This window comes from Solanum pennellii, chromosome 5 (assembly GCF_001406875.1).
Source record: "Solanum pennellii chromosome 5, SPENNV200".
In the NCBI taxonomy this organism is placed as follows: domain Eukaryota; kingdom Viridiplantae; phylum Streptophyta; class Magnoliopsida; order Solanales; family Solanaceae; genus Solanum; species Solanum pennellii.
Genome location: NC_028641.1, coordinates 74,835,542 through 74,859,129, shown reverse-complemented (window position 1 = coordinate 74,859,129; position 23,588 = coordinate 74,835,542). Strand labels below are relative to the sequence as shown.

Sequence of the window (23,588 nt, the reverse complement as noted above, 5' to 3'; positions counted from 1 at the left end):
CGCTAGAATATGAACCTAAAACCTCGTGGTTTTCAACCCATAAGGAATGTGGGGTTCTCTAAGCTTTTCACTTTTCTCAATAGCTAAAGTAGTGACTATTACCACTTGTATACTGAAGGTTGCTAGAACCACATGCATAATTTAGCAGGACACAAGAACATTTAAACGAAGACCCTTCAAGCAAACTAGAAATCTCAGTCCAATGATTAACTTCATCGATATTTAGATTTCGATATCTCAATGAAATAAACAAGTAGTAGAAGATTAGAGCTACATAAAAATGAAATTGCTCCTCCGAGAAAACTATGGGTCATGAATTTCAATTTTAACGACTTGGCCATCATCAAATGGATCTCTCTTTGGTGCTGCTGGTGGTGCTGCAACCCTAGGTGGTCCTCTTCCCTTCTTCTTGTTCCTTGGCCTTGCCTAAACCAATTCATACCGTCGGAATCAATTCAAAATAACAACAAAAAATGTCGAAACAACTGTTGTTTTTTCACTATTTCTGTCAAATCTAACGAACATAAATTGTTAAACGTTTGATAATAACACTCAAACTTCAAAGTACTAAAAATTGGTTAGTGCATATTTAAGAGACTATTATGAATCTATCATCAACATTGGTGGTTAATGAAGAGGGTCGAGAACCATGAGGTTTCAGGTTCAAATTCTATCAGAGACAAAATAACACTAGGTAATTTATCCCATCTATCGATAAAATTAGTCGAGATCCATCTAGGTTGCAATCACGGTCATTAAAAAATATAGTTTAAAACTTTTTAGGGGTCAATTCGTCTAAATGTATGAACAATTGAATCTCAGTATAAAATTCTATAATATTAAAGCATTAAACTCCTGCATTAATTATGCAAAACCTTATGCACCAATAATCTTATTCCAAGTGAATCTATAAATCATTTTATATGGAATTAACATTCATTTAATCAAATATGGGTTAAAAAATTATTCATATTAAGTAATTTGTGTTGATATCTTATTTATCAATTTCAACAAAACACATACTTCTCTTTTCTAAAATTAAAAGGCATAAATACGTTAAATATCTCATTGAAATTATTTTATTCATCTTCGATACACTCGTCATTTTAAGCCAATACCTTTAACTCAAATATGCAATAAACTTAATCTCAAATTCTATTTCGAGATTATTATTCTTATTCCACGTATCAAACTAGAAAGTTAGTATAGGATTCTCCTAATATGGAGGAGGTAAGTGTTTGTTTATAAAATATACGGGGTGTATCTGAAACTAAATCATATTAAGGAGGTCTTATCCTGCAATAAACCAAAATAAACTCAGAAAAGTGAACTCACATTGCCAAAGGAGTGATTGAACCGCTTGCCTTTCGCCGTCTTCTTATCACCTCTACCGCAGTATACTGAAAATCAAATCAAATCAAACTTTCAATTTCTCGAACTGAAACTTCAATCATCACAAAATTCACAAACAATAAATTCGAAAAGGTATGTGATTCGTACTCAATGGGAGATTTGAATCGGTGAGAGACGAAAACGAAATTGATGCTGAAGGAGATGCCGCCGTGATTGAAACGCTGCCGGCGACGGAGTGAGAACGAGAGAATGATAAATTAGGAGAAAGAGAAGCCATGGATTGAACAGTAGCCATAGGAACTGAACCAACTAACAACGACGCCATTGCAGCAGCTCAACTGATAGAATTGAGTTTTTATTTGTGGTGGTTCTATAGCTTTTTATTCTGTTTCTAGATAATGTGCCTTTTGTCTTTTTTTATTCAAAATACCCCTGAATTAAGGTAAAATTCACTTATTTTTCCTTGTTTTGAAAAAAAAAATGTTAAGAGTTATTTGGATGGTAAATATCATTCGTTTTCAACTTTAAAATTGTGAATTCAAGTTATCAGAAGATCAAATATTTTTTTATCTAAAAGTATATCGAGCAATAAATTGGGACCTGAAAAAGATTGTTTGGTACGAGAAATAAGAAATAATAATGTTATTTCATACTCCATTCGTCTCTATTTAGTTGTTCATTTTAGAAATGACAGACATATTAATATAACAATAATTAGCATAGTGAAGTTACAATTTTACCCTTATTAATTATGGTTTCGAAAAAAATGAATTAAAACTTGAAGATTTTCAGAAAGCTTAAATAATGGTATAATAGGAAAAAAATTTATCCTTTTTTTATATGTGAAAATAGACAAATAAATAGGAGCAGCTAAAAGAGAAAATATGAACGAATAAATAGTACGGAGAGAGAATATATATATAGTTAGATTTCATCATATATATATAAAGAAATTTTAACATATATAATAGTGAAGAGAAGTAATGAGATAATAGTACACCCTCTATCACATACTACTTGTCTACATTAACAAAGATATTTATTCAACATTACTTGTCAAATTAAAAAATTAATTATATTTTTTTCCATTTTGCACCTTCAATCGACTCTTTTCGATTAAAAATATAAATATTGTAAAGTTCCTCTTTTGTTAATCTTGATATTGACAGATAAGACAAAAAAAAATAATGTATTAAAAATAATTATAAGAGTAAATTAGTAAAAATATATTTTTAATATTTCTTAAAAGACTTGTAAAAGAAAAAGAAAATGTACGTTGATATACAATGTAGGAAGTAACACAATGATTAATCATACAAGACATTCCCAATTGATTATGTTTTTTTTTTTTTTTACCAAACTCACTCAAAAATACAAAAAATATACTAATAACAAGTCAGTCAAAAGATGAAATACCCTACTCTACAAAAATTTGAGAACTCAATTCACTTATTATCGACCACAAAATTGATCTCGAACTATGATCTTTCCCTCTGACAGTACAGATTCATATAGCCGATCTCAACTTGTTTGGTACTGAACCGTAGATGTTGTTGGTGGTGGTGGTGAACAGCTCCCATGCAAATCACTCTACTCAATCTAGACACAGAAAATCAAGAACAAATAATATAGCCATTTCCCTACAGAAAAAAACACAATAGACCGATCATTCACGTTAGTATTTATTCAAATATGTGATTTAAATCGACGTCTTGAGGAACTTCTTCTCCACTCTGTAGTTAAAATTACCAGAAGCATAAGGGAATCTCACCATTTTTCTCCTTCAGTTTGATGCATTTACGACTAAACTTCTTCGCCCTTTTTGTTATTGATAGAAGAAGTACTACTAGGAAGGAAACAAGTTTCTTCGCCACCCGTGTTCCACAAGAAATTGGCATATGTACATCTATAATAAGGGTTCCTAGGCTCAGCTGCCACTGCCTGTTGGTATTTTTCTTCTGCTCCCCACAAGTCGTTCTTAACCTTCCACAAGAAGATCGCGTACTGACATAGGGCCTCTGCATCTGGTGGTTCCACTTGGACTGCCCGTTTGAAGCACTCCTCCGCCCTGTTACAACAAATGACTCATCGTCTGAAATTATAGAAAACAAACTACACTTCTATCCCAAACTAACTCGGGATGACTATATGAGCTCTATGTAACTATCAATCTCTATTTGTGTCTGTTTCATTTGTTGTCCGAAACTACTAACAGAAAAAAAGGACATGTCTTCCTTGTTCTATTCTCCAACCAAAAGCACACATCTCAAGTCATGTCTAACATTGACAGAACAAAGATTTTCACTAAGGAGATCCAAAGTATAAAAGAGTAAATACGAGAAGCTAAGATTCCTAAGCCGAGGGTCTATCGGAAACAGTCTCTCTAGTGTCTACCTTCCAAGGTAGGGGTAAGATTTGTGTATACTCTACTCTCCATACACCGCAGTTGTAGAATTACACTGGGTAGATGTTGTTGTTGTACAAGAAGAAGAAAAGGGATTCAACATCTATTATGTAAACATAAAAATAATATTAAGTTTTTATATAAAGTATAATTTTTTAGGGAAGGGGTCTGTGATGAAGCCCCTTGGGCCTCCTAGCTCCACCCGATGTCTAAGAGGACCATTTCCGAGCTATGACTCTGAGATGCTACTTATCTCAACACTAAATCATGTTGTTCCCAAGATCGCAAATTTTTTTTTTCAGAAATTGCTCAAGTGACCTTTTCAAAATCATGGAATCAGCAAACTATAATCCAAGGAATGAGCTTCAAATAATTGAAATATGAGTAGCACTGTCAAAAACAAATAATGTAACTAGGCTGGCTAGAACAAGCAAACTCAATAACCCAGTTTTTGCTTATTCTTCTTGAAACTTGATCGATTACAAAAAACAAAAAACAAGTTTTGAGAATTTATAGAAAAAAAGAGGAATTACAATATTAGGTCAAAGAGGAACTAATTCTGCATACCATTTTCTTTGACACAATAAGAAAAGGAGTTAACGCAACATGAGCAATGATAGACATAGACCGACCAAAGGTATACACAGTCATTGTGTGCTTTCTTTGTGCATTGACACAACAGAATTCTATGTTGCTCGACGTATTAGCCTTTAAGTTTAGTTGTATGGCTTTTCTATATGACGACAACAACAACAACAACAACATACCTAGTGTAATCTCAAACAGTGATGTCTAAGAAGAGTAGAGTTTATGCAGACCTGCCTCAGATAGAGATGTTGTTTATGATAGACCCTTGGCTCAAGGAAAAACGGTCCAAGTCAATCTGAACAGTAACTACAGCAAAATAATTCGATAATGGAAGTACAAAAACAACAAACAGTGACAGAAATCATAGAACAAGAAACTATAAGAGCAATACTACGACTACTAGTATGGACAAAAACAATACACTACTACCAACTAAACTACTATCCAAATCCGTATCTGATCATATCATGTATTATATGTAAGACAAGGGAAGTTGAAGAAATTACCTATTATTATCTCGAACGAAAACTTTCAGAAAGTTTGCATAATTGCATAGCAAAAGAGTGTTATTAGGCTCATGTGTGAGATTCATCTGATAAACAAGATCAGTCTTATAATAGTCAACACTATTATCTGGTTCAATCTCCACCGACAATGGCGAAACAAACTTCGACATGACTTCATTATCAAAATCAATGCCCCTTGAACCACCCCTCATATTCAAAGCTTCATCTTGTATTGAATCCCACAATTCTTTCTCTTCATCACTCCACACTACTTTTGACATATCTTGAGGAACAATATCAGGATAATGAACTTTTAGATATGGTTGATCACAATTCTCACCAGAAGCAGAGTAAACACTAAAGTTAGCCAAGAGAGTCATTACCTCCATCATTAACATAGGTGTTTGCGAAAATACTTGTCGAAAAAGACATACAAATGATGCATACATATCCCTTTGCACTTTATCAATAATCATTTCTAAATCTTCATTACAAATTGATTCCCTCATATGCAATGCATAAGTTTGCAACTCCACAATAATGAATACCAATGAATTTAAAGCCTTTGATGTGCAAGAATTTGTTACCTTTAAATCTTTAAATCTACAAGATTCCCATTGATGTTTCTTTTGCATCATTCTAAGTGACAAAGGAAGTCCAAAACTTTTGGCTTTTTGTTCTATATGTGCCCATAAAACTACCTCCCTTTCTGGCCAATATGGTGCTTCTGGTTCTGCCTCAATACCAAACAAGCTTGGCTCAAGAGACTCAAATTTTGATGGAAAAATTGAATCTTTACTCCCAAAAATTGCACAAGACCCTTCATTTTCCCCTCTTTCAATCCCTTCACCATCAAAATTTTCTTCATCAAATCTTGAACTACAACAACATGGTTGTATGCTACTATGACCTTTAGAGTCATTTTTTTGTGACCTAAGTGATTTTGGGCTAAAAAGAACAAGTTTACAAATAAAGTTTGGATTTTTATGACCCCATTTGTTTGATTTTGGAGATGAATTGAGAAAACAAAGGGTTGAAGGAGAAGAGGATTGAAGAAGAAGAGAATTTTGGAGTTTCATAATTAGTATAATACCTATTTTTTGGTCATTATTTAAGAGTAAATAGGAAAAATGTATGGAGAGGAAGTAGAACAAAATAGGCACAAGAAGTGGTCAAATCAAAACAAAATATGAAAGAAAAAAAAAAAAACAGAAAACCCGTGGGGAAAGGGGACTTTTTTTTTTAGATCTCTAAAAAGGAAGAAAACTATTTTTTTTTTTTTGAGTTTCAAGATCTTGAAACACTTCAACTAATTCCCACTCTCTTTCGTTAAAAATGTTGACGTGATATATAAATTTTTATTAAATAAAATAATAATTAATATAATTATTTTGTTATATTTCTCTATTTGAAAAATAATAATAAATAATTAATATTAAAGATAAGATACATTTGTCTATTAATATAGTAAAAGTGAGAATCAGAAGTATTTTATGAAGTGCAACACATGCATATTCAAAGTATTCACTAATTAGCTGAAATAAATTAAATATTGTCTTTTTTTGTACATCCCTAAATTTATTATTTCCAAATTTTCAAAATTTCCTTATTTAAAAATATTTCAAAATAAATAATCTATATTTAGCTTAAACTTCAAAATATTTCAAAATAAATAATCTAAATTTAGCTTAAACTTCAAAATATTTCAAAATAAATAAGCTATATTTAGCTTAAACTTCAAAATACATATAGAGAAAAGTTATCTTTTAGCCTTGTTTTTAACTTCTCGAAAATTATCATCAAAGAATGTAGTAGAATAGATGAGTCCTTTTTTTTAATCAGAAGTTTCAAGCTCTATACTATACAAATTTAAAATAATTAAGCTCGTAAATATTAAATTATTAATTAAAAAAAATCTTAAAAGATTATATGTCAATATTTTCAACTAGGCAATCTAAAATTTTTATTGGACTCTTCTATTAACAAATAAAATAAATTACATTAATTTTATAATAAAAAATAATAAAAATATAACAATCACCTAGCATATTTTCTTGTTCGTTTATATTTGTCTATTATATCAAAAGTATTTTTATTTTATTTTGTTTAATTTAAAATTATAAAAATATATTTATATTTATTTATTTTTATTATTAAATATTATTTATTTCCTAACTATTAGATAACGTATAATAGTAAAACTGATATATTGAGAGCCTCATTTTTGAATGACACTCTTGTAATACGTTATTCGAATTAAATTAGAATTCTAATGCGGACATCATTAAATTTTAATTTTTCTTTAAAAAAATATGATAGGATTATTTTTCAAAAAAATCTAAAAAGATAAAAAGGAAAAGTCAAACAATTATAAAAGAGAAAGTATTCCTATCTTTCAACTATTTTTATGAAATTTTATACAATTAAAAAATTTTTAAATTTTAAATTTTAAATTTGTTTCAATTATCTCGTAATAGAAACTTTAAGGCCTCTTCGGCAATTCTCCTTTGAAGTTAGTGGAAGCGTAAATATATGACTACGATGATAAATTAAAGAAGGTAATTCATTTCAAAATGAATAAATTTTTGGATCGAAACTCACTCTTAAAGAAATTTAGTTAGTTGTATTAGAGAAAAAAGGTAAAAATATATTCTTTTAACTTTACGATTTTAGATGGATACATTTACTCATTAAAAAATTGTGCATATATATCTTTATTGTCTAACAAGTTATGCATGTATATATATATATATATATATATATTTGTTTCTTTATCTATTCACTAAGAATCTTGATTTTGTAACTATTAAGAATCGAAAAAAATAAATCAAAAATATATATGATAATGATAATACATTCATTTTATTTGATATAAACATAAATAAATTTTGACCATATTCATTTGTTAGGTTGATGTTCCATTGTTGCCCATGATACAAACTAACAAAAGAAAGCAACTTTTTCCAAGTAACAAAAATTGAAATTAAAAATTACAGAAAAAAAGATTAAATATGCCCCTAAATTTAAAGAGTGAAATCCTTTTTTATCTCGTGTTAAAATCTTTCTAATTTGATTTTTATGAGCTTTTTTAGTACTCAACTTTAGACCTTTAGGGCTTATATGGTACATAGGACAAATGATAACTAATTTAGAAATTAATTTTTGAATGATTTTATCTGTCCTATGATAACTAATTCTGATTAAATTAAGAAGAGTTTATCTCATATTTGATTGGATAAAATGCAGAAGAACTAATTCTAACATTAAGATGAGTTTATCTCATGTTTAGTTGGAATTGTCGCAGTATAACTTATCATAGAATTGTAGTGTTATTTTTATCCTACATTGAAGGTAGAATAACAATCTTCTAATAACTAATTCAAAATAACTTGTTCTCGGTCAAATGAGTCAATACCATTAGGGGTGTCCCATTGCACACCCTCTGTCGAAAAAAAGTATATTGTATATACAAGTAAAATGATATACGAAGTGACTAAATAACATATTTTAAACACTCTTGACACAATATATTGTTGTAGTAACAATTTCAGACCTTTTCATTGGGTATCAAACACCTTGAATGAGTGCGTGTTACTAACACCCTTCATGTTGCCCTTTTTAAAAAAACTTTTCGTTCTACAGTTTCTGAACACCATTCGTAAAATTCGTAGCTCTGTCACTAAAATCCATTGTTAACTTTAACGATACGAGAAAAAGCCCAAAATAGTCTCATTCTCTTGTTTTTGGGTTAAAAAAGAAGACCCGGCCCAAAAAAAGCTTCACCCGTTTTTTCCAATCCGCAAAACCCTAGCAACTTCACTCACACACAGTTCTCTCCATCTTACAGAGTACGAAGAACAGTGGATAGCAACAATGGCGTCCAGCGATCAAACAGTGTTGCAATTTTCGACATCATCAGCAAGATTATCGGCTAAAGTTCATCCTTTAGTCATTTTCAACATTTGCGATTGCTTTGTGAGGCGACCTGACCAAGCCGAGCGTATCATTGGGACTCTTCTCGGTTCTGTATTACCTGATGGTACTGTTGATGTTAGGAATTGTTATGCTGTTCCGCACAGCGAGTCTCAAGATCAGGTTTGCCTCTCATTACTGCAAATTCTCTTAATTTTAGTCCGTTTTAGATTGATTTTACTGGAATGAATCGGAAATGAGCTGTATTTCGTTTGTAACTCTTTCTCTCTGTTTGAATGATTTTGGTGTAATTTTGGTTAACGACATGAATCAAATGAGCATTTTTTAGTGAATTTTTCGAACTTAGAGAATTTTATTGTTGCTATATTACTTTATTGACGAATATCGCTGATTAGGGTGCACATTGTGTTTGTGCATGGTAAATTGTGTCTAAACCATGCAAATACTGAGTGAAAATACTTAGAGAAAGGAATATATTTTGTAGGAAATAGTTGCATTTTAGTAACCCTGTCTGATATTTTTACTAGTTTATAGATCTTGTTAACTTAGTGTGTGTGAATTTGAATTTTATTTTTTGCTTTAGAGCTTAATAGTTCAGGTGTGTCGAGCCAATCAGTATGACAAGAAACTTAATGAGTATTAATTCAAATGGAAAAGGGTAGATGGCGGCCATTTTGCACCGTGTTTTTCTGAGGTGCAGTGAACGAAGAAAACTTAAGGTGTAATAGTTAGAAACTAGATAATTTCATTTTTGCTGTCATTGCAAAGGAAGGGCTTATTTGGTAGGTCGGGGTGAGGTGGGGCAGAGTTTCAAGAGAAGATGAAGGACTCTTTGCAGCAACGTGTATTCTGTAACCTGAATCCTTATTGCTAGTTTGTGGCTTGAGCTAACCTGTAAATATCACCAGTATTAACAATTTTGTACAATATAAGAGTTATATCTGGTCCTTGATCTATCTAAGAAGTGATCAGTCATCAGATAATGGATCCATTTATCCAGTGCCTTTCACTGGAGTGACAACATAAACTCATGGAGTGACAGTCCAACTAATAAAGACCTTAATGTTTACCGAATTCTGATATGTTAGTTGTTTCAGTTTTCTTTCTTCACTCTTAGTTACAGTTGTTACGTTAATTGATTGCAACTAAGCTCCTTCCTCATTATATTTCTAAAAGAAGAAATTTCACATAGAAAGTGTAGAGATGAAAATGCAAAGAAAGAGAATGAAAAATAGTTGAAGCTATGTAGACGTATCAAACTAATACACCAAAGATTTGTTTGGACAAAACTGTTAGCAAGGTTTTGGAATAGGTATGAAACAATAGATGTTTTAGGCTTGGGCACATGAATTAAGGAATTCACTAACTCCTATAAATTAATAGTTGGCTTGACTAAAATACCCGTAATTATGATTTTATTTTCTTAGTTGACATAAATATCATGGTGATTAGGAGTGTGTCGATGGAAAATTTAAGAAAAAAGAATTAAATCCCTTCTTGGTTTTGTGACACATCAATTGTTACGGAACCACTTTTATGAAACCAATTATTCTGGATAGGAGGGAATAGCAAATATTTATTTAGCATCTAATTGTAGAAGTGGAAAGTTGGGGTAAATGCAATGAGAGAGGGAGAGAGAGGGGAAATGCCTGCATTTAACCTTATATTTTAATTTGGAGAGTGGTTGTTTTTTATCGCACGATGGTGTCAAGAATGAACGTGTCGATGAAAGAGTCTGCAGGAACTACACAGGCACACAAATTTATGTAGAATTATTTTATATGTTCTAAATACTCCTAGAGCTAATACATCTTTCTAAAATGTCTTCGTTCATTCTGTTTTGCCATATTGTTGTTTCTTTTCTCTTGATGGTATTGTTAATTTCATGATTCTAAAAAGATAAGCCCATTTGTGATATAGAGCTTGTTGTAATGTGCTTTTATTTTATTACTTTTTCTGAACTTTTGGGCATGCCTTCTTTTAAAGGTTGCACTGGATATTGATTACCATCATAACATGTTATCGTCTCATCAGAAGGTGAATCCAAAGGAAGTGATTGTTGGATGGTAATTCTTGATATATTTATGCCCTTCTATTTTATGCTTTTGTGTTTATGCCCCAACTTTCTTGGAATTAAGGCACAATTGTTGTTGTTGTTTGTTTGTTTCTTTTTTTTTTTTTTTGGGTGCTACTTGAATATTTGGTGAATAATCTGGAATGAAGGAAATAGTGTTTGTTTGGATAAGTGAGACTGAGCGGAATGGTACTAGCCACGATATTTACATGTAAAAAACATGTAATAATGACTGCATTTGTCAAGATACAATTCTTTCCGCCTTCTTTTATATATTATAAAACATTAGGCAACTTTTTCAGGTTCTTTTTTCCTTGAATATCCCACTACATCCCCCCTAAGTTTTGGTTAGTGGACTTATGCGCCTCCTATTCTGTGTGGTGTAGTCAACATATCAAACACTTGGAATACTTGAGCTGATGAATTTGTGGATATCTCATGCTTAAACTTTCCAGGTTTTCTACTGGTTTTGGAGTCTCTGGTGGTAGTGCTTTGATCCAAGAGTTTTATTCTAGAGAAAGTTCAAATCCTATACATTTGACTGTTGATACTGGATTTCAAAATGGGGAAGCTTCAATAAAAGGCTTTGTCTCTGTGCATTTGTCTCTTGGAGATCAGCCACTTGCTGCTCAATTCCAGGAAATCCCATTGGATCTACGCATGGTTGAAGCTGAAAGGGTTGGATGTATGTCTCTACTTCCCTTCCCTTCCAAATAGAGTAGGCCCTATTTTACTGCTATTGACTTAGCTATGTCCATGTGCATTGGTCAGATTGGATGGAAGAGGGGTTAAATAGTTATTCATCTCAAGTATGTTATGCAAAAAGTAGCCATATAGTTTATGTGTTGAAGTTGGGAAGTAGTGTATGTATATTGGTTGAAGCACTAGGTTTTGTTTCCTGTTCGCTATAAAAATCTTTACTGTGACTTTCTTGCGCCCCTTGATGCAGTTGATATGCTCAAGACAACAAGTGTGGACAAACTTCCCAATGATCTTGAAGGAATGGAAGCATCAATGGAGCAATTACTTGCTCTTATTGATGATGTCCACAAATATGTTGATGATGTCGTGGTAACAGTAACTTTCTCTTACTTGAATTTAGCAAGTTTCTATGGATTTTTGTCTCTTAATTGGGTTTCATTTTTAGGAAGGACGTCTACCCCAGGATAACAAAACAGGAAGATTCATTGCTGATACCGTGGCTACAATTCCTAAACTCTCATCCCAAGCCTTTGATAAGCTTGTGAATGATGGCCTTCAGGTAGTGTTTTTGCCCCTTACTATGTTTATGCCGTTGCTTCTCTGCCCCTTTTCCCGACCCAGAAAGTAGGTAAGAGACTCTTTACTGCCGGTTAAGTCACTGTGGTTCGATCTGGGTTATCTTAACCCTGAATTTATCTTTATTTGTAGGACCAATTGCTTTTGCTGTATTTGGCAAGCCTCACGAGGACTCAACTCAGCTTTGCAGAAAAGCTGAATACTGCTGCTCAGATCCTGTGATTGATGATTTCATTCTCGTAATTCAATGCCAGATTTTTGACCGGGTGACTGAATGGTCTGGCTTTTCTCAACGCGATCAATCCTCTCGATAGATGAGGTTCATGGGTTTCAAGTATTGGCTCAGAGTACTCAATAGGTTAACTAGACAGACAATTTTCCGTGCGAGAGAGACTCAGAGTACTCGATAGGTTAGAAGTCAGAGAGGTGTAAGGATACATAAGTTTCCCATCTTTTTGTAACAGTTGTTCATTGAAAATGTCCAGTACCTTTGACAGCTTCAGTTTGATTTTTTTTAACAGAAAATAGTAATATTAATACATAAAACTTTCTTGAATTTGGCACAATTTGCAACTTGCACAATCTAAATTATGTTATGGTTGTATGTATTACATTTTGAACTACATTCTCTAATTATTGATGGCCTTAAAATTTAGATACACCCTCGATCTTTCTACATGAGTGAAATAAAAATTTAAATTCTTGTTAAGTCTGGAGATGTTTTCAACACCTTTCTCGGCATTTTATTAAGAGTTTTATGCTCTTACAAGAGTTTGAGACCACTTGCTATGTCATGTGGCAGATTGAGGGTGTATCTGAATTTAGTTAGTTAAGTAGAGGGGTGTTTTTAAGATCGTAAATAGTTCAAGGACGAAAATAGTAACTTACATCAAATTCAGCGGTGTTTTCAATACTTCTCCTCATTAAATTTTTTCTCGGTGTATGGACATATTTGATTGCAAATTTGCAATGGCTAAATCATTTGTTTTAAAACTATATTAAAGGATGAAAAGGGGTCCCTTATACATTATTTTTTAAAGGAAATTCACAAGCTAATTCAGTGTACTAAAAATACATTTTTCACATTCTAATCGTAATATATATGTTTCTCCACTGACAACATTATTTTTAATATACTTTTTTGCACATGTACTTTTCCAAATTTATATAAATTAAAAAAAAATCTGAATCCGCCCTGCACATTAAAAATAAAACTCAAAAAGTCAAACCATTAAATAATACTACAAAGTAGTACTTATAAAATCTTGTAGATACAACTGTATTAATTATTTTTTTTCATAATATCCAAATATTCCTAATTGGGATTAAATTATAAATTAGAATACACCGACCAATCAAGAAAGACAGTTTTGAGGATCATTCTGAGAATTAATAAACTGAACTCTTATCTGGGATCATGTAGAACACAAGCTAAGTAGTGGAATTAATTAATTAATTAGTAATAATTAGCAGAAAAATATATTTCATATTTGTCCAAGTATAAACACAAACACATACATATATTTTAAAAATCACAAAATATCTATAGATACTTAAAGTAAATTCACTTTTATAATATATTGTCGTTAATATGTATAAAGAGTAATTTTTTTCTTTAAGAAAATTATTCCTCTCAATTACTGGAGGTTAATGTAATATATTCCTTCAAGATAGAACTATTTTACTCACCAGTATATTAGTATATAAAATCATGGTATCAACGAATCACTTAACGATAATAAAGTACATCGGAATTTGTTTGTGGAAAAGAAGATAAAGTTCTGAAAATTCGTTTTCAAAAATAAAAGGAAATATATTATTTATAAATAACAAGTGATAGTGTGAACAACTGTTTAATGTATATTATCAGAAAAGTGACAATCCTTTGCAAACTCAGAAGTCTAACGTCTTTATAAAATAGATAATCTTACATAAAAATAGTAATTTTTCACCAAAAATAAATAATTTTTCTACTTTTTTTTTACATCTTTTAAAACCTAATATATACTTTTATTAACATAAACAAATAAAAATGAACGAAGAAATATGTTGTATTATGGTTTATAGTTAGTTGGGCACCGTGCCGCCATATCTTTCAAGCAACGAAAAGACAGCATTAGAAATCTTTACAAATACATTAATCAAATTCCGTAGATTCACTAAAAATGTTAACTCATTTGTTATTACTCGAATATGAAAGCGAAATAAAAGATAGTTTGATATATTAAGCTTTTGCCATATATTTATAAGAGTCGAAAAAGAGATGGACATGGTAGTCTAATACACATGATCTTAATATAACTTATATTTTTGTAAGAGATTATTTTCACTGTTCGAATTTTATGATCTATCAAAGCTAGAATTTTTTTAATAGTGTTTAAAATTGTAGCATATCTATCAAAAAGTTATTTTAAACTTAGATACATATCATTATTTTATACCGGAATAAGACATAAGAACCACCTAAACTATTATTGAAATCTTAGACATACACTTTAACTAAACTAAAGTTCTATTACTATTGAACGCATTTGTTTAAAAAGTATTGTACACCTCTTATGATTTACGTGATATTTAAATATATTCCACGCTGTTCAACTTTGTGAATTCATGGATTGTGCTGACAAACTGTTTAACTTTAACAGGACATTTGCATATGAAATTTTCAATTTATTTGAAATGAAATTTATATATTTATAAACTAGGTAATTGATAATTCAAAATGTTAAAAGGATCTATGAAAAAATCATAATCAAAGATAAACTTGTTTGAATCTCGAAATGCAAAAGATGTCATATGAAATGAAACAAAGAAAGTATTTAAAATTTGTCTTGTATATATAATATAATTTTTCGACGAAGAATGTTAGGAGCGTAAAATCAATGTAGATAGGTCATTGAATTTTATCATTTAGTGTTAATGACAAAGACTCAAGTTCATTATTACTTAAAATACAGATATTTTTGAAGTGCAGTCCCCCACAATTAAATAATAAAATGGAACACAGGGTCAACAAATGCATGAATCAAATTCCCTATAAATAGCCATCCTCTTTCTACACTCACTTTCATCCTCCTCAGCTACAAATTTTAACTAACAATGACTACTCCACCTGTAGCTTTGGTCTCCAAATGCACCATTTTCCCGTCGGAAAAATCGTCACTTCCCGATCTGAAACTCTCCGTTTCCGATCTTCCTATGCTCTCTGTTCACTACATTCAGAAAGGTTGTTTATTCACTCGTCCACCTTTTCCGATACCTCAACTCGTTTCCCTTCTTAAAATCAATCTATCTCATACTCTCACTCGCTTCCCTCCACTCGCGGGACGGTTTGTCACAGATTCAGATGGCTACGTATACATTACCTGCAACGACGATGGTGTTGATTTTGTTCATGCTACAGCTACACACATTTGTATTCGCGATGTGATAGGTTCTATTGATGTTCCTCATTGTGTTAACGAGTTTTTCCCTTTCGACCGAACGGTTAGCTATCGAGGACATTTTATCCCTCTTCTAGCTGTTCAAGTGACGGAATTAGCTGACGGCGTATTTATTGGATGCGCCGTCAATCATTCCGTCACTGACGGGACATCGTTTTGGAATTTCTTCAATACATTTGCGGAGGTGAGTAGAGGTGTGAAAAGGATTGTAAGGCAACCTGATTTTACACGTGATTCTGTTTTGATTTCAAATTCTGTACTGAAACTACCGGCTGATGGACCGAAAGTTACTTTCGCCGGTGATGCTCCGTTGAGGGAGAGGATTTTTAGTTTTAGCAGGGAATCGATTCAAAGACTCAAAGCGAAGACGAACAATCAGAAATTGAATTTCGACGGAGGAATCAACATTGTTGAATTGATTGCAAAACAGAGCAACGATCACCTGAAAATCAAAACAGAAACGGCTGAGATTTCATCATTTCAATCGCTATGCGCATTGCTCTGGCGTGCGGTAACACGTGCAAGGAAATTCCCACCTTCGAAAATGACTACATTTAGAATGGCGGTAAATTGCCGTCACCGTCTCCAACCGAAGCTAAATTCGTTGTACTTCGGCAATGCAATTCAGAGCATTCCGATTTACGCATCAGCAGGGGAAGTTCTGGCTAATGATCTGTACTGGTGTGCGGAGCAATTGACCAAAAACGTGAACGCGCACGATGATATTATGGTGAGGAAGTTCGTAGAGGATTGGGAAAAGGATCCACGGTGTTTTCCGTTGGGAAATTTCGATGGAGCTATGTTAACCATGGGAAGCTCGCCGAGATTTCCAATGTACGATAATGATTTCGGGTGGGGAAGGCCGGTTGCTGTTCGGAGTGGACGGGCGAATAAATTTGACGGAAAAATATCAGCTTTTCCGGGGAGAGGAGGAGGAGGAAGTGTGGATTTGGAGGTGATTTTGTCGCCGGAAACAATGGATGCCCTGGAGTCTGACCCGGAGTTCATGCAGTATGTTACTGTGTACTGAATGTTACTGTATTACGGCCTCCATAGTTAAATATGGACAAGTAAAAATAAACAGAACGAGTAAAATAGTACTTTTTCTATTTGATTTTGTATGATACATTTATTTTTTGATCGTCAAACAGTTTAAGTTTGACAGATAATTTTTACGCATAAAATGTTTAATATTTTTGAAATGAAATTTATATATTATAAATTATCTAAATGAGATCTTAAGTCACACTCATTGATTATTCAAAATATTTAAAAGATTTATGAAAAATCTACGATCAAAAATAAATTTGACTGAATCTTGAATTTGAAAGGTGAAGCAGAACGAATCGTAGGGAGTACTTATTAATGCATGACAATAGTAAGTGTACCGATACATAGTTTAAAAATAGATTTATTTGAATCTCGAACTCAAAAAGTGCAATAGAACGTAACCGAGGGAGTACTTATTTTTCGAATTGTTGTTATAGCCTCATTTGTTTTCATTAAGATCAAGACCTCTGACTCTGAATACACGTATGAATGTTAAGATTTGCATTAAGATCTAGGCGTCTTGACTTGAATACACATCTGAATGTTAAGATGTTGTCTCCAAATCTGGACACTGAATGATTATTGTTTATTTTCAATATCTGAATATGCATATGAGATCAAAAAGTTTATTAATAAAATGTTATAAAAAATTCATTTCAACAAAAAATATGACATTTTGCTTTTAAAAAAAATCAAAACCATCAAGCATAACATTAAAAAAAATCACGAATAAAAAGTATTTTATAGGCACAATATAGTATTAAAAAGTTCAATAAGTATGATAAATAGAGTTGAAAAATAATAATTAAAGTATCATATTATCAGTGCCTAACATTATTTTGGCTAATTAGAAAAAATAAAGAATTTTTATCTTTTTTTTATAACCTTAATCTAATTCTCTAACCTGTAAACCTAGAACGTCATTCATGCTTTTTTGTAGTTGACACTTCCACAAAATATACCAATCCATGTATTACATAATGACTCTTCTCATCTAAGTCTATCTAATTTTTTCATATATTCTTCAAATGTAGGTGCACTAATCAATTATTTCAGAGCAGTAATCTTCTCGTCAATTTCCAATTAAGACGAATAAGTTTTTTTCTTTTCCAGCTGAAACTAAATATTGAGATGGTGAATTATTAAGCTCCATTATTTTGATCACCAACCAATTCAACAACAATACTATATTAGTGTTATCTCACAAACAAATTTGATGATCAAAGAATCTTAATAAAATTATTGACTTAAGACAAAATTCTAATAAGAGACCTTAAATATATATATTCATAGTTATTATTTTTAATTATGAATAGTCTTTTTTCACTCAAAAACCTTAATGACATCAGTACAACAAAAATATTATTACAATAAGTGTTCTAGACAAATTTCAATACACCCAAGAAAATTATTATTATAAAAAAAATACATGTAAAGATTATGAAAAATTACCATTTCAAGAGAGAAAAAATTAGTGTTTGATTGAGAAAAGAAAAAAAGAAAGTTTTAAATTGTGAAAACAAAAGTCATGCAAAGACCGAGAGAGGCTATACGATATTATTTTATAACTTATTAAATAAAATTAAGTGGTGTTAATACTCTCCTGCAAATCTGATTCGTTCAGAGCTTTTCAGATCCATTAACAAGCTTTTGAAAAAAGAAACAAAGGGACTTAATTCAAATTCAAACCTAAAAATAAACGTTTAATCTAAATAATTAAAATTCATAACCTTTATTAAATGCAAACAAATGAGACCATAATGTCCAAATTCATTTAACTACCAAATCAAACTATTTAATTAATGCATAACAGTAGTAAGTGTACCTATTTCATGATTAATCCGATTAATATAATATCATGAATTAAAAATTAGGCCGTCTTTTAGAGGATAATCTAGAACACAATCAATGATTGAAGTTTTTAAAATTATTTTTATTATAAATTGAGTCAATTAATTAATTAAAAAGTGGTAGGTAATAGTTTGAATACAAGTCTTTTAATTTAAAAATAGCTATATTTTATGTTAATTATTCCTTGAATTTGGCAATTTGATAGCTAGGCTTAACAACCCCTATCCACTAGATATTGATATGACAAAAGATGTGAATACACTCTTTTTTAGATGTATACATAGAATAAAATTCGAAAATAAAAAAATCAAACTTTTTAGATAAGGAAATAAAATAAATTAACATGATTTTACCTTCTTTTATCATTTTTTATCATTAATTAGTGATAGGGATTCATGTATTTATCTAAAGGAATGCTCTAACTTCAAAAATATGAAATCTTCCAAATTTTCTACTATAGCCTTAGAAAATTTACACAACACTTCATTTGATATTCGATTTCGATAGTGTAATTTAATTTTTCGAAACTTGACATTCAAATCGCGAGTTTAGATTGGATTTTGAATCAAGGTCAAGAATCGTTGAGTCCCAAATAGAGAATCAGGATACTGAATTAGTATCGGGAATTGTTACTCAAAATATGAGTATGAGGTTGAAAAATAGTTTTGAAAAATATTTTTCCTTATTTTTTTAGGTAAGTTATTTTTCTTAAATTTAGAGAAAACAAATTGATTTGGAAAACATCTAAACCAATCAAACATGAAAATTGAAAAATATTTTCATTCATGCCAAACACACTCTAGCAACAATAGATTTTATTCTTTTATCAGTAATATTTATTATCGAAAAATATTTACAATAATTAAGTCAATGTCGTTGTATCCATATTTTTCTTTTAAGGAACCTAATTTTATTCAAGATAGCAGTTACAATTTTGTTCCTCCCTTTATTATTCTCTTATAAGATATCTATTCATAATTCGAGGGTGACGTATTTCTTGACCCAGGGTTATTTGGACTTGATCTACATAATTTGAGAGCTGTTAGTGACGTTTTTCTCAAGTTAAGATGATTTGAATTTGATCTCTCTTTGAAAATATCCAAAAGTTTACAGAATATTTGAGATGTATTCATAGTTGCTAAAATTTTTAACACTTATATAAAGTATTAATTATAAATACTAATATTTATTATTTTCACTAAATATAATACAAAAAAATTATATTATTATCATTAGATAATTACCACAAAATCTTTTGTTTATTATAGTCTCACTTGATACTGTACATTAAAGACTACATTTTTTTTTCACATAACAATAGATGTGACTATATATTATATTATAAAATATTAAAGACAGCATATATCAACTGGAACTATAGGTCAAATAATTAAATAATACATAGCAATACGTATAATATTAATCGTAGATACTATTTCTACCTGTATTTAGTTTATATCTAATTGTTCATAATTGGATTAAATTATTGTGCCGACCAATCAGAAATGACGGTTTTGAGGATCATTTAGAACACAAGCTAAGTTCAATTTATTAAAAATATTTTAAATTATTAGTGGAACTAATTTAGTACTAATTAATTAGTTTAAGGAGAATGACAGATCACATATTAGTGCTCGTTAATTTTTTTGTCTTATTTTGACTTGACAACGCAGTATAGAGCATTCCTACTAGTATATCAATTGGGACGTATTGGTGAAAATATGATTACTAATTGTTATTTTCTTTGTTCACTTTTACTTGTTCCTTATATAATAAAAATAGATTTTTACTTTTAGGAATAATTAATTCTCTCTCTCACGTATATATAAACCTATACTACATCTTATACATATTCTATAATATGTCATTTGGTCAGTTTACTCTATTTTTACTTGTTTAATTTAGAAAATCAATAGATAATTTATTACTTAGTTTCTAATTTATCAGTATAATTATTATCTATAGTAATTTTTCAAATTTTTGAATTTACTATATTTAAAAAGTAATATGATAAATTATTATTCTATTATATTTAGTGACAATAATAAATATGGATATGTATATAATCAATATTCTAATAAATGTCGTTAAAAGCTTTAAAGGCTCTGAATATAATGACATTAACTCAACTATCGCTAAATATTTTTACAGTACTAAATATTATCGAATCTATTATCACTAAATATCTTTTTATTATTTTGTTTATTATTTCTTAAAAAAAATGTATCGAGCCACTATTGAATAAGTAAAAATAGACGGAACTGAGAAGGTTAGAAAATGTTATTATTGGGAGTGTGGAAGTTCTTTTGTCAGCTGATAAAAGCAGAAAGCATCTAAATCATGATTAATAGAGTCAGACCATATTAATTTATTAATAATCATGTTAATGACTAAACCTACAAATTACAATAATAAATAACAATATTATTTTATAAAAAAAATTGCTGTTTTAAGACGTAATTATAAAATGACAGCCCCAAAACAGATTCTGGGATCAGGGTTTTGTCCCCTAAATATGTTATTATAATCATTTATACACTAATTTTATGTTAGTTATTTGGGCAAAATAGATTTGGGATTCTCTTGAATTTGACAAACATATCTAAACTTTACAATAGTCATATTTTGAACTTGACAATTTGATACTCTTGACCTTTTTAGATATTTAGAAATATTGAAGATATTTTTAATTTTTAAATTATTAAGTCTTAAACACATTTTTATACTTGATTAACTAAAGTTAAATATATCCTGATCTAAAATTTTTGTAGAAGTATTAAACTCTTAATAAAAAGCTGAGAGAAGTATCGAAAACGTATTCTAACTTGACGAGAATTTAAAAAAACATAGTTTACTCATGTTATAAAATTAAAGGTATATTAAAATTTAATTAATCAAATAAATAAATATTTTTAAGATTTGTCAATAAATACTTGAATGATTATAAGTGAAATTCACAAAGATGAAGTGAAATGCACACACTTTAGCTGATATAGTATACCTTAATTAAAGAATAAAATATTAAACATTTTTCATTGTACTATTAGTAGTATTATATTGTTCAAGTAATTGAATAGTTCTACTATTATTCAAAAAAAATTAAAATATCATTCATAATATCGTTAACTGTCATTCACATGGAAGCTGAAAAAACATTAATTATTAAGGTTACTTTGACACCTTAATTTCTCACTATTAATTAATATGAAGAAATCATATAGGTAGATGTAGAATATTATGATCAAAGATAATATCGAAGTATTTTCGACGCACAACATAAATTTACATATTAAAAATTTTAATAAAAACAATTACACTTTCATTATAAATTTTAGATATAATGAATACAATGTCAATAATTTTACATTTTAAACTCGTAAAACTTGAATCAGGAATATGCCTCTGTCACTATAACAAAAACAACTTTTAGCGCTAATATATATTGACATTAATAAAGAGTTTTTAAGTCTTTATCGATATCAGTTAAGTGTCATTAGAACCAATGTTGCTAAAGGTTTTAAAAACATGCATATACAAAAAATGCTAATAGCTGCAAAAAAATACATATTTAATGACAATTAAAAATTAATTACCGCTAATAATCATCTTTGATGTAGTCAAACCATTAAAAATAATATATAGAAGTATGTATAATATTATTAGTAGATTCTATTGTATACTGTATTTTGTTAATTTATATCCAATTGTTCATTTATTGATTGGGGATTAGAGTTATATAACACACCGACCAATCAAAAAAAGACGGTTTAAAAAGATCTTATAATACAAGCTAAGTTCAATTATTAAAATATTTTAAATTAATTAATTAATTAATTAGCAGAAGAATCTGATTAATGTTGAGGAGATTCCAAACAAATGGTTACATTCTATAGAACGATAAAAGACAGCACTCATGTATTTTATTTTCTTTCGTCTCATTATAATAGCTTAAAATTATAACGCAGTAATGGATTCAGAATAATCATTAAGAGAAGTCGGTTATTATAGTAAAAAATATAATTATGAAGTTAATAGGATTAATTAGAATACATGACCTTAATAACTTTTTGCAACATTTTAATCACTAAACTAAATTTAACTTGTATCAAGAGATGTCGATACTCTCTCTCTATATATATAACTAAAATTTGACATCTAATATAATTTTTCGAGGAAGAGGTGTCGCTTGACACCCTTTCGGTATGGGTTGGTCTGACCTTGCCCTGGTCTATATTAAGTGAGTTATCGAGACTTTTTTCATATTCAAAGTGAATCATTTTTAATAATAAATTAAGAGATTTTTTCGGATTTTATCTTCTTTCATATTTATTATATATTTTTTAAATGAGGTTTTTATTGGAGCATTTCATTTTGGAGGAGAATAGTCAAAGGATAATAGTGACAAACAACATTTAGGTTTTGTTATCAATTTTTTTTTCTTATGAAATGTTTTGATAATTCATATAATATGGACTAGAGAAAATATTTCTTAAATATTGTGAAATGAATTAAAATGTGTTTTGAAAAATAATTTAATATCTCAAAAAAGTATAAATGCATGAATCAAAAAGAAATAAGAAAAGACAACAACAGCCACTTCCACAAATGCATGAATCAAATTTGATGAATTCACTAAATACATGAGTGTTTTAATTTGTTTAATTATAATATATGATAAAAGTCTTTAAATTAAAGTATTTCTATTAAAAGTTAAAAGTTAAAATTAATTAAAACGTGGTAGACAATAGTTTGAATATGTAGTCTTTAATTTTGACTACAAGTCTTTTTTTTAAAATTAAAAATTGGTTATTTGTAAGTAAGAGATAATGAAAGATTCCAACCAATTTTTTGTAGAAAGGACGGCCACCGTACAAATGAATGATTTGTCTTACTTGTCTAATAAATACTCCCTCCGTTTTATTTTACGTGACTATGTTTTTAGATTTTAAAATTTAAATAATTTTTTTCTTAACATAGATTTTTTTTAAAAAATTTGAATTGTCAATTATTGTGATTTATACTATTGTTTATGAGTTTACAAATATATAAATTTAATTTTAAAAGTTATACGAAAATTTTCAGTCAAACTTAAATTGTTCGACTCTCAA

General features: G+C 29.8%; 4 protein-coding genes across 5 annotated transcripts; 2 read left to right on the top strand and 2 right to left on the bottom strand.

Moving 5' to 3' along the window:
- Nucleotides 1-160: 160 nt before the first annotated feature.
- LOC107018632 (30S ribosomal protein S31, chloroplastic) lies at nt 161-1,729 on the bottom strand. Its single transcript, XM_015219163.2, has 3 exons — nt 1,501-1,729; nt 1,336-1,400; nt 161-426 (listed from the first exon to the last, which is right to left on the bottom strand). The coding sequence occupies exons 1-3, from the start codon at nt 1,676-1,678 to the stop codon at nt 304-306; spliced, it is 366 nt and encodes a 121-aa protein (XP_015074649.1). The 5' UTR covers nt 1,679-1,729; the 3' UTR covers nt 161-303.
- An 878-nt stretch (nt 1,730-2,607) lies between these two features.
- On the bottom strand, nt 2,608-6,035 carry LOC107018590. 2 transcript variants are annotated; one of them, XM_015219110.2, is made up of 3 exons: nt 4,852-6,035; nt 3,125-3,421; nt 2,608-2,952 (listed from the first exon to the last, which is right to left on the bottom strand). In XM_015219110.2, the coding sequence occupies exons 1-2, from the start codon at nt 5,928-5,930 to the stop codon at nt 3,157-3,159; spliced, it is 1,344 nt and encodes a 447-aa protein (XP_015074596.1). In that variant the 5' UTR covers nt 5,931-6,035; the 3' UTR covers nt 2,608-2,952; nt 3,125-3,156. The 2 variants fall into 2 exon arrangements, with proteins under 2 accessions (XP_015074596.1, XP_015074595.1); XM_015219109.2 differs by having other exon boundaries at nt 2,608-2,993; nt 4,852-6,033.
- A 2,596-nt stretch (nt 6,036-8,631) lies between these two features.
- LOC107018508 (eukaryotic translation initiation factor 3 subunit F) lies at nt 8,632-12,702 on the top strand. The gene is made up of 6 exons (XM_015219005.2): nt 8,632-8,946; nt 10,771-10,850; nt 11,314-11,543; nt 11,808-11,929; nt 12,006-12,119; nt 12,269-12,702. The coding sequence occupies exons 1-6, from the start codon at nt 8,725-8,727 to the stop codon at nt 12,356-12,358; spliced, it is 858 nt and encodes a 285-aa protein (XP_015074491.1). The 5' UTR covers nt 8,632-8,724; the 3' UTR covers nt 12,359-12,702.
- Nucleotides 12,703-15,192: 2,490 nt separating this feature from the next.
- Nucleotides 15,193-16,781, top strand: LOC107020900 (BAHD acyltransferase DCR-like). The gene has a single exon (XM_015221427.2). The coding sequence runs from the start codon at nt 15,236-15,238 to the stop codon at nt 16,607-16,609; it is 1,374 nt and encodes a 457-aa protein (XP_015076913.1). The 5' UTR covers nt 15,193-15,235; the 3' UTR covers nt 16,610-16,781.
- The last annotated feature ends 6,807 nt before the right edge of the window (nt 16,782-23,588 follow it).

Coding starts and splice junctions, on each gene's coding strand:
- LOC107018632 (XM_015219163.2), bottom strand. CDS start 1,678: ATGGCGTCGTTGTTAGTTGGTTCAGTTCCTATGGCTACTGTTCAATCC. Junction 1,401..1,500: donor CGATTCAAATCTCCCATTGA/GTACGAATCACA, acceptor TTTGATTTTCAG/TATACTGCGGTAGAGGTGAT. Junction 427..1,335: donor TCAATCACTCCTTTGGCAAT/GTGAGTTCACTT, acceptor GAATTGGTTTAG/GCAAGGCCAAGGAACAAGAA.
- LOC107018590 (XM_015219110.2), bottom strand. CDS start 5,930: ATGAAACTCCAAAATTCTCTTCTTCTTCAATCCTCTTCTCCTTCAACC. Junction 3,422..4,851: donor TTCGTTCGAGATAATAATAG/GTAATTTCTTCA, acceptor TTGTTGTAACAG/GGCGGAGGAGTGCTTCAAAC.
- LOC107018508 (XM_015219005.2), top strand. CDS start 8,725: ATGGCGTCCAGCGATCAAACAGTGTTGCAATTTTCGACATCATCAGCA. Junction 8,947..10,770: donor ACAGCGAGTCTCAAGATCAG/GTTTGCCTCTCA, acceptor CTTCTTTTAAAG/GTTGCACTGGATATTGATTA. Junction 12,120..12,268: donor TTGTGAATGATGGCCTTCAG/GTAGTGTTTTTG, acceptor CTTTATTTGTAG/GACCAATTGCTTTTGCTGTA.
- LOC107020900 (XM_015221427.2), top strand. CDS start 15,236: ATGACTACTCCACCTGTAGCTTTGGTCTCCAAATGCACCATTTTCCCG.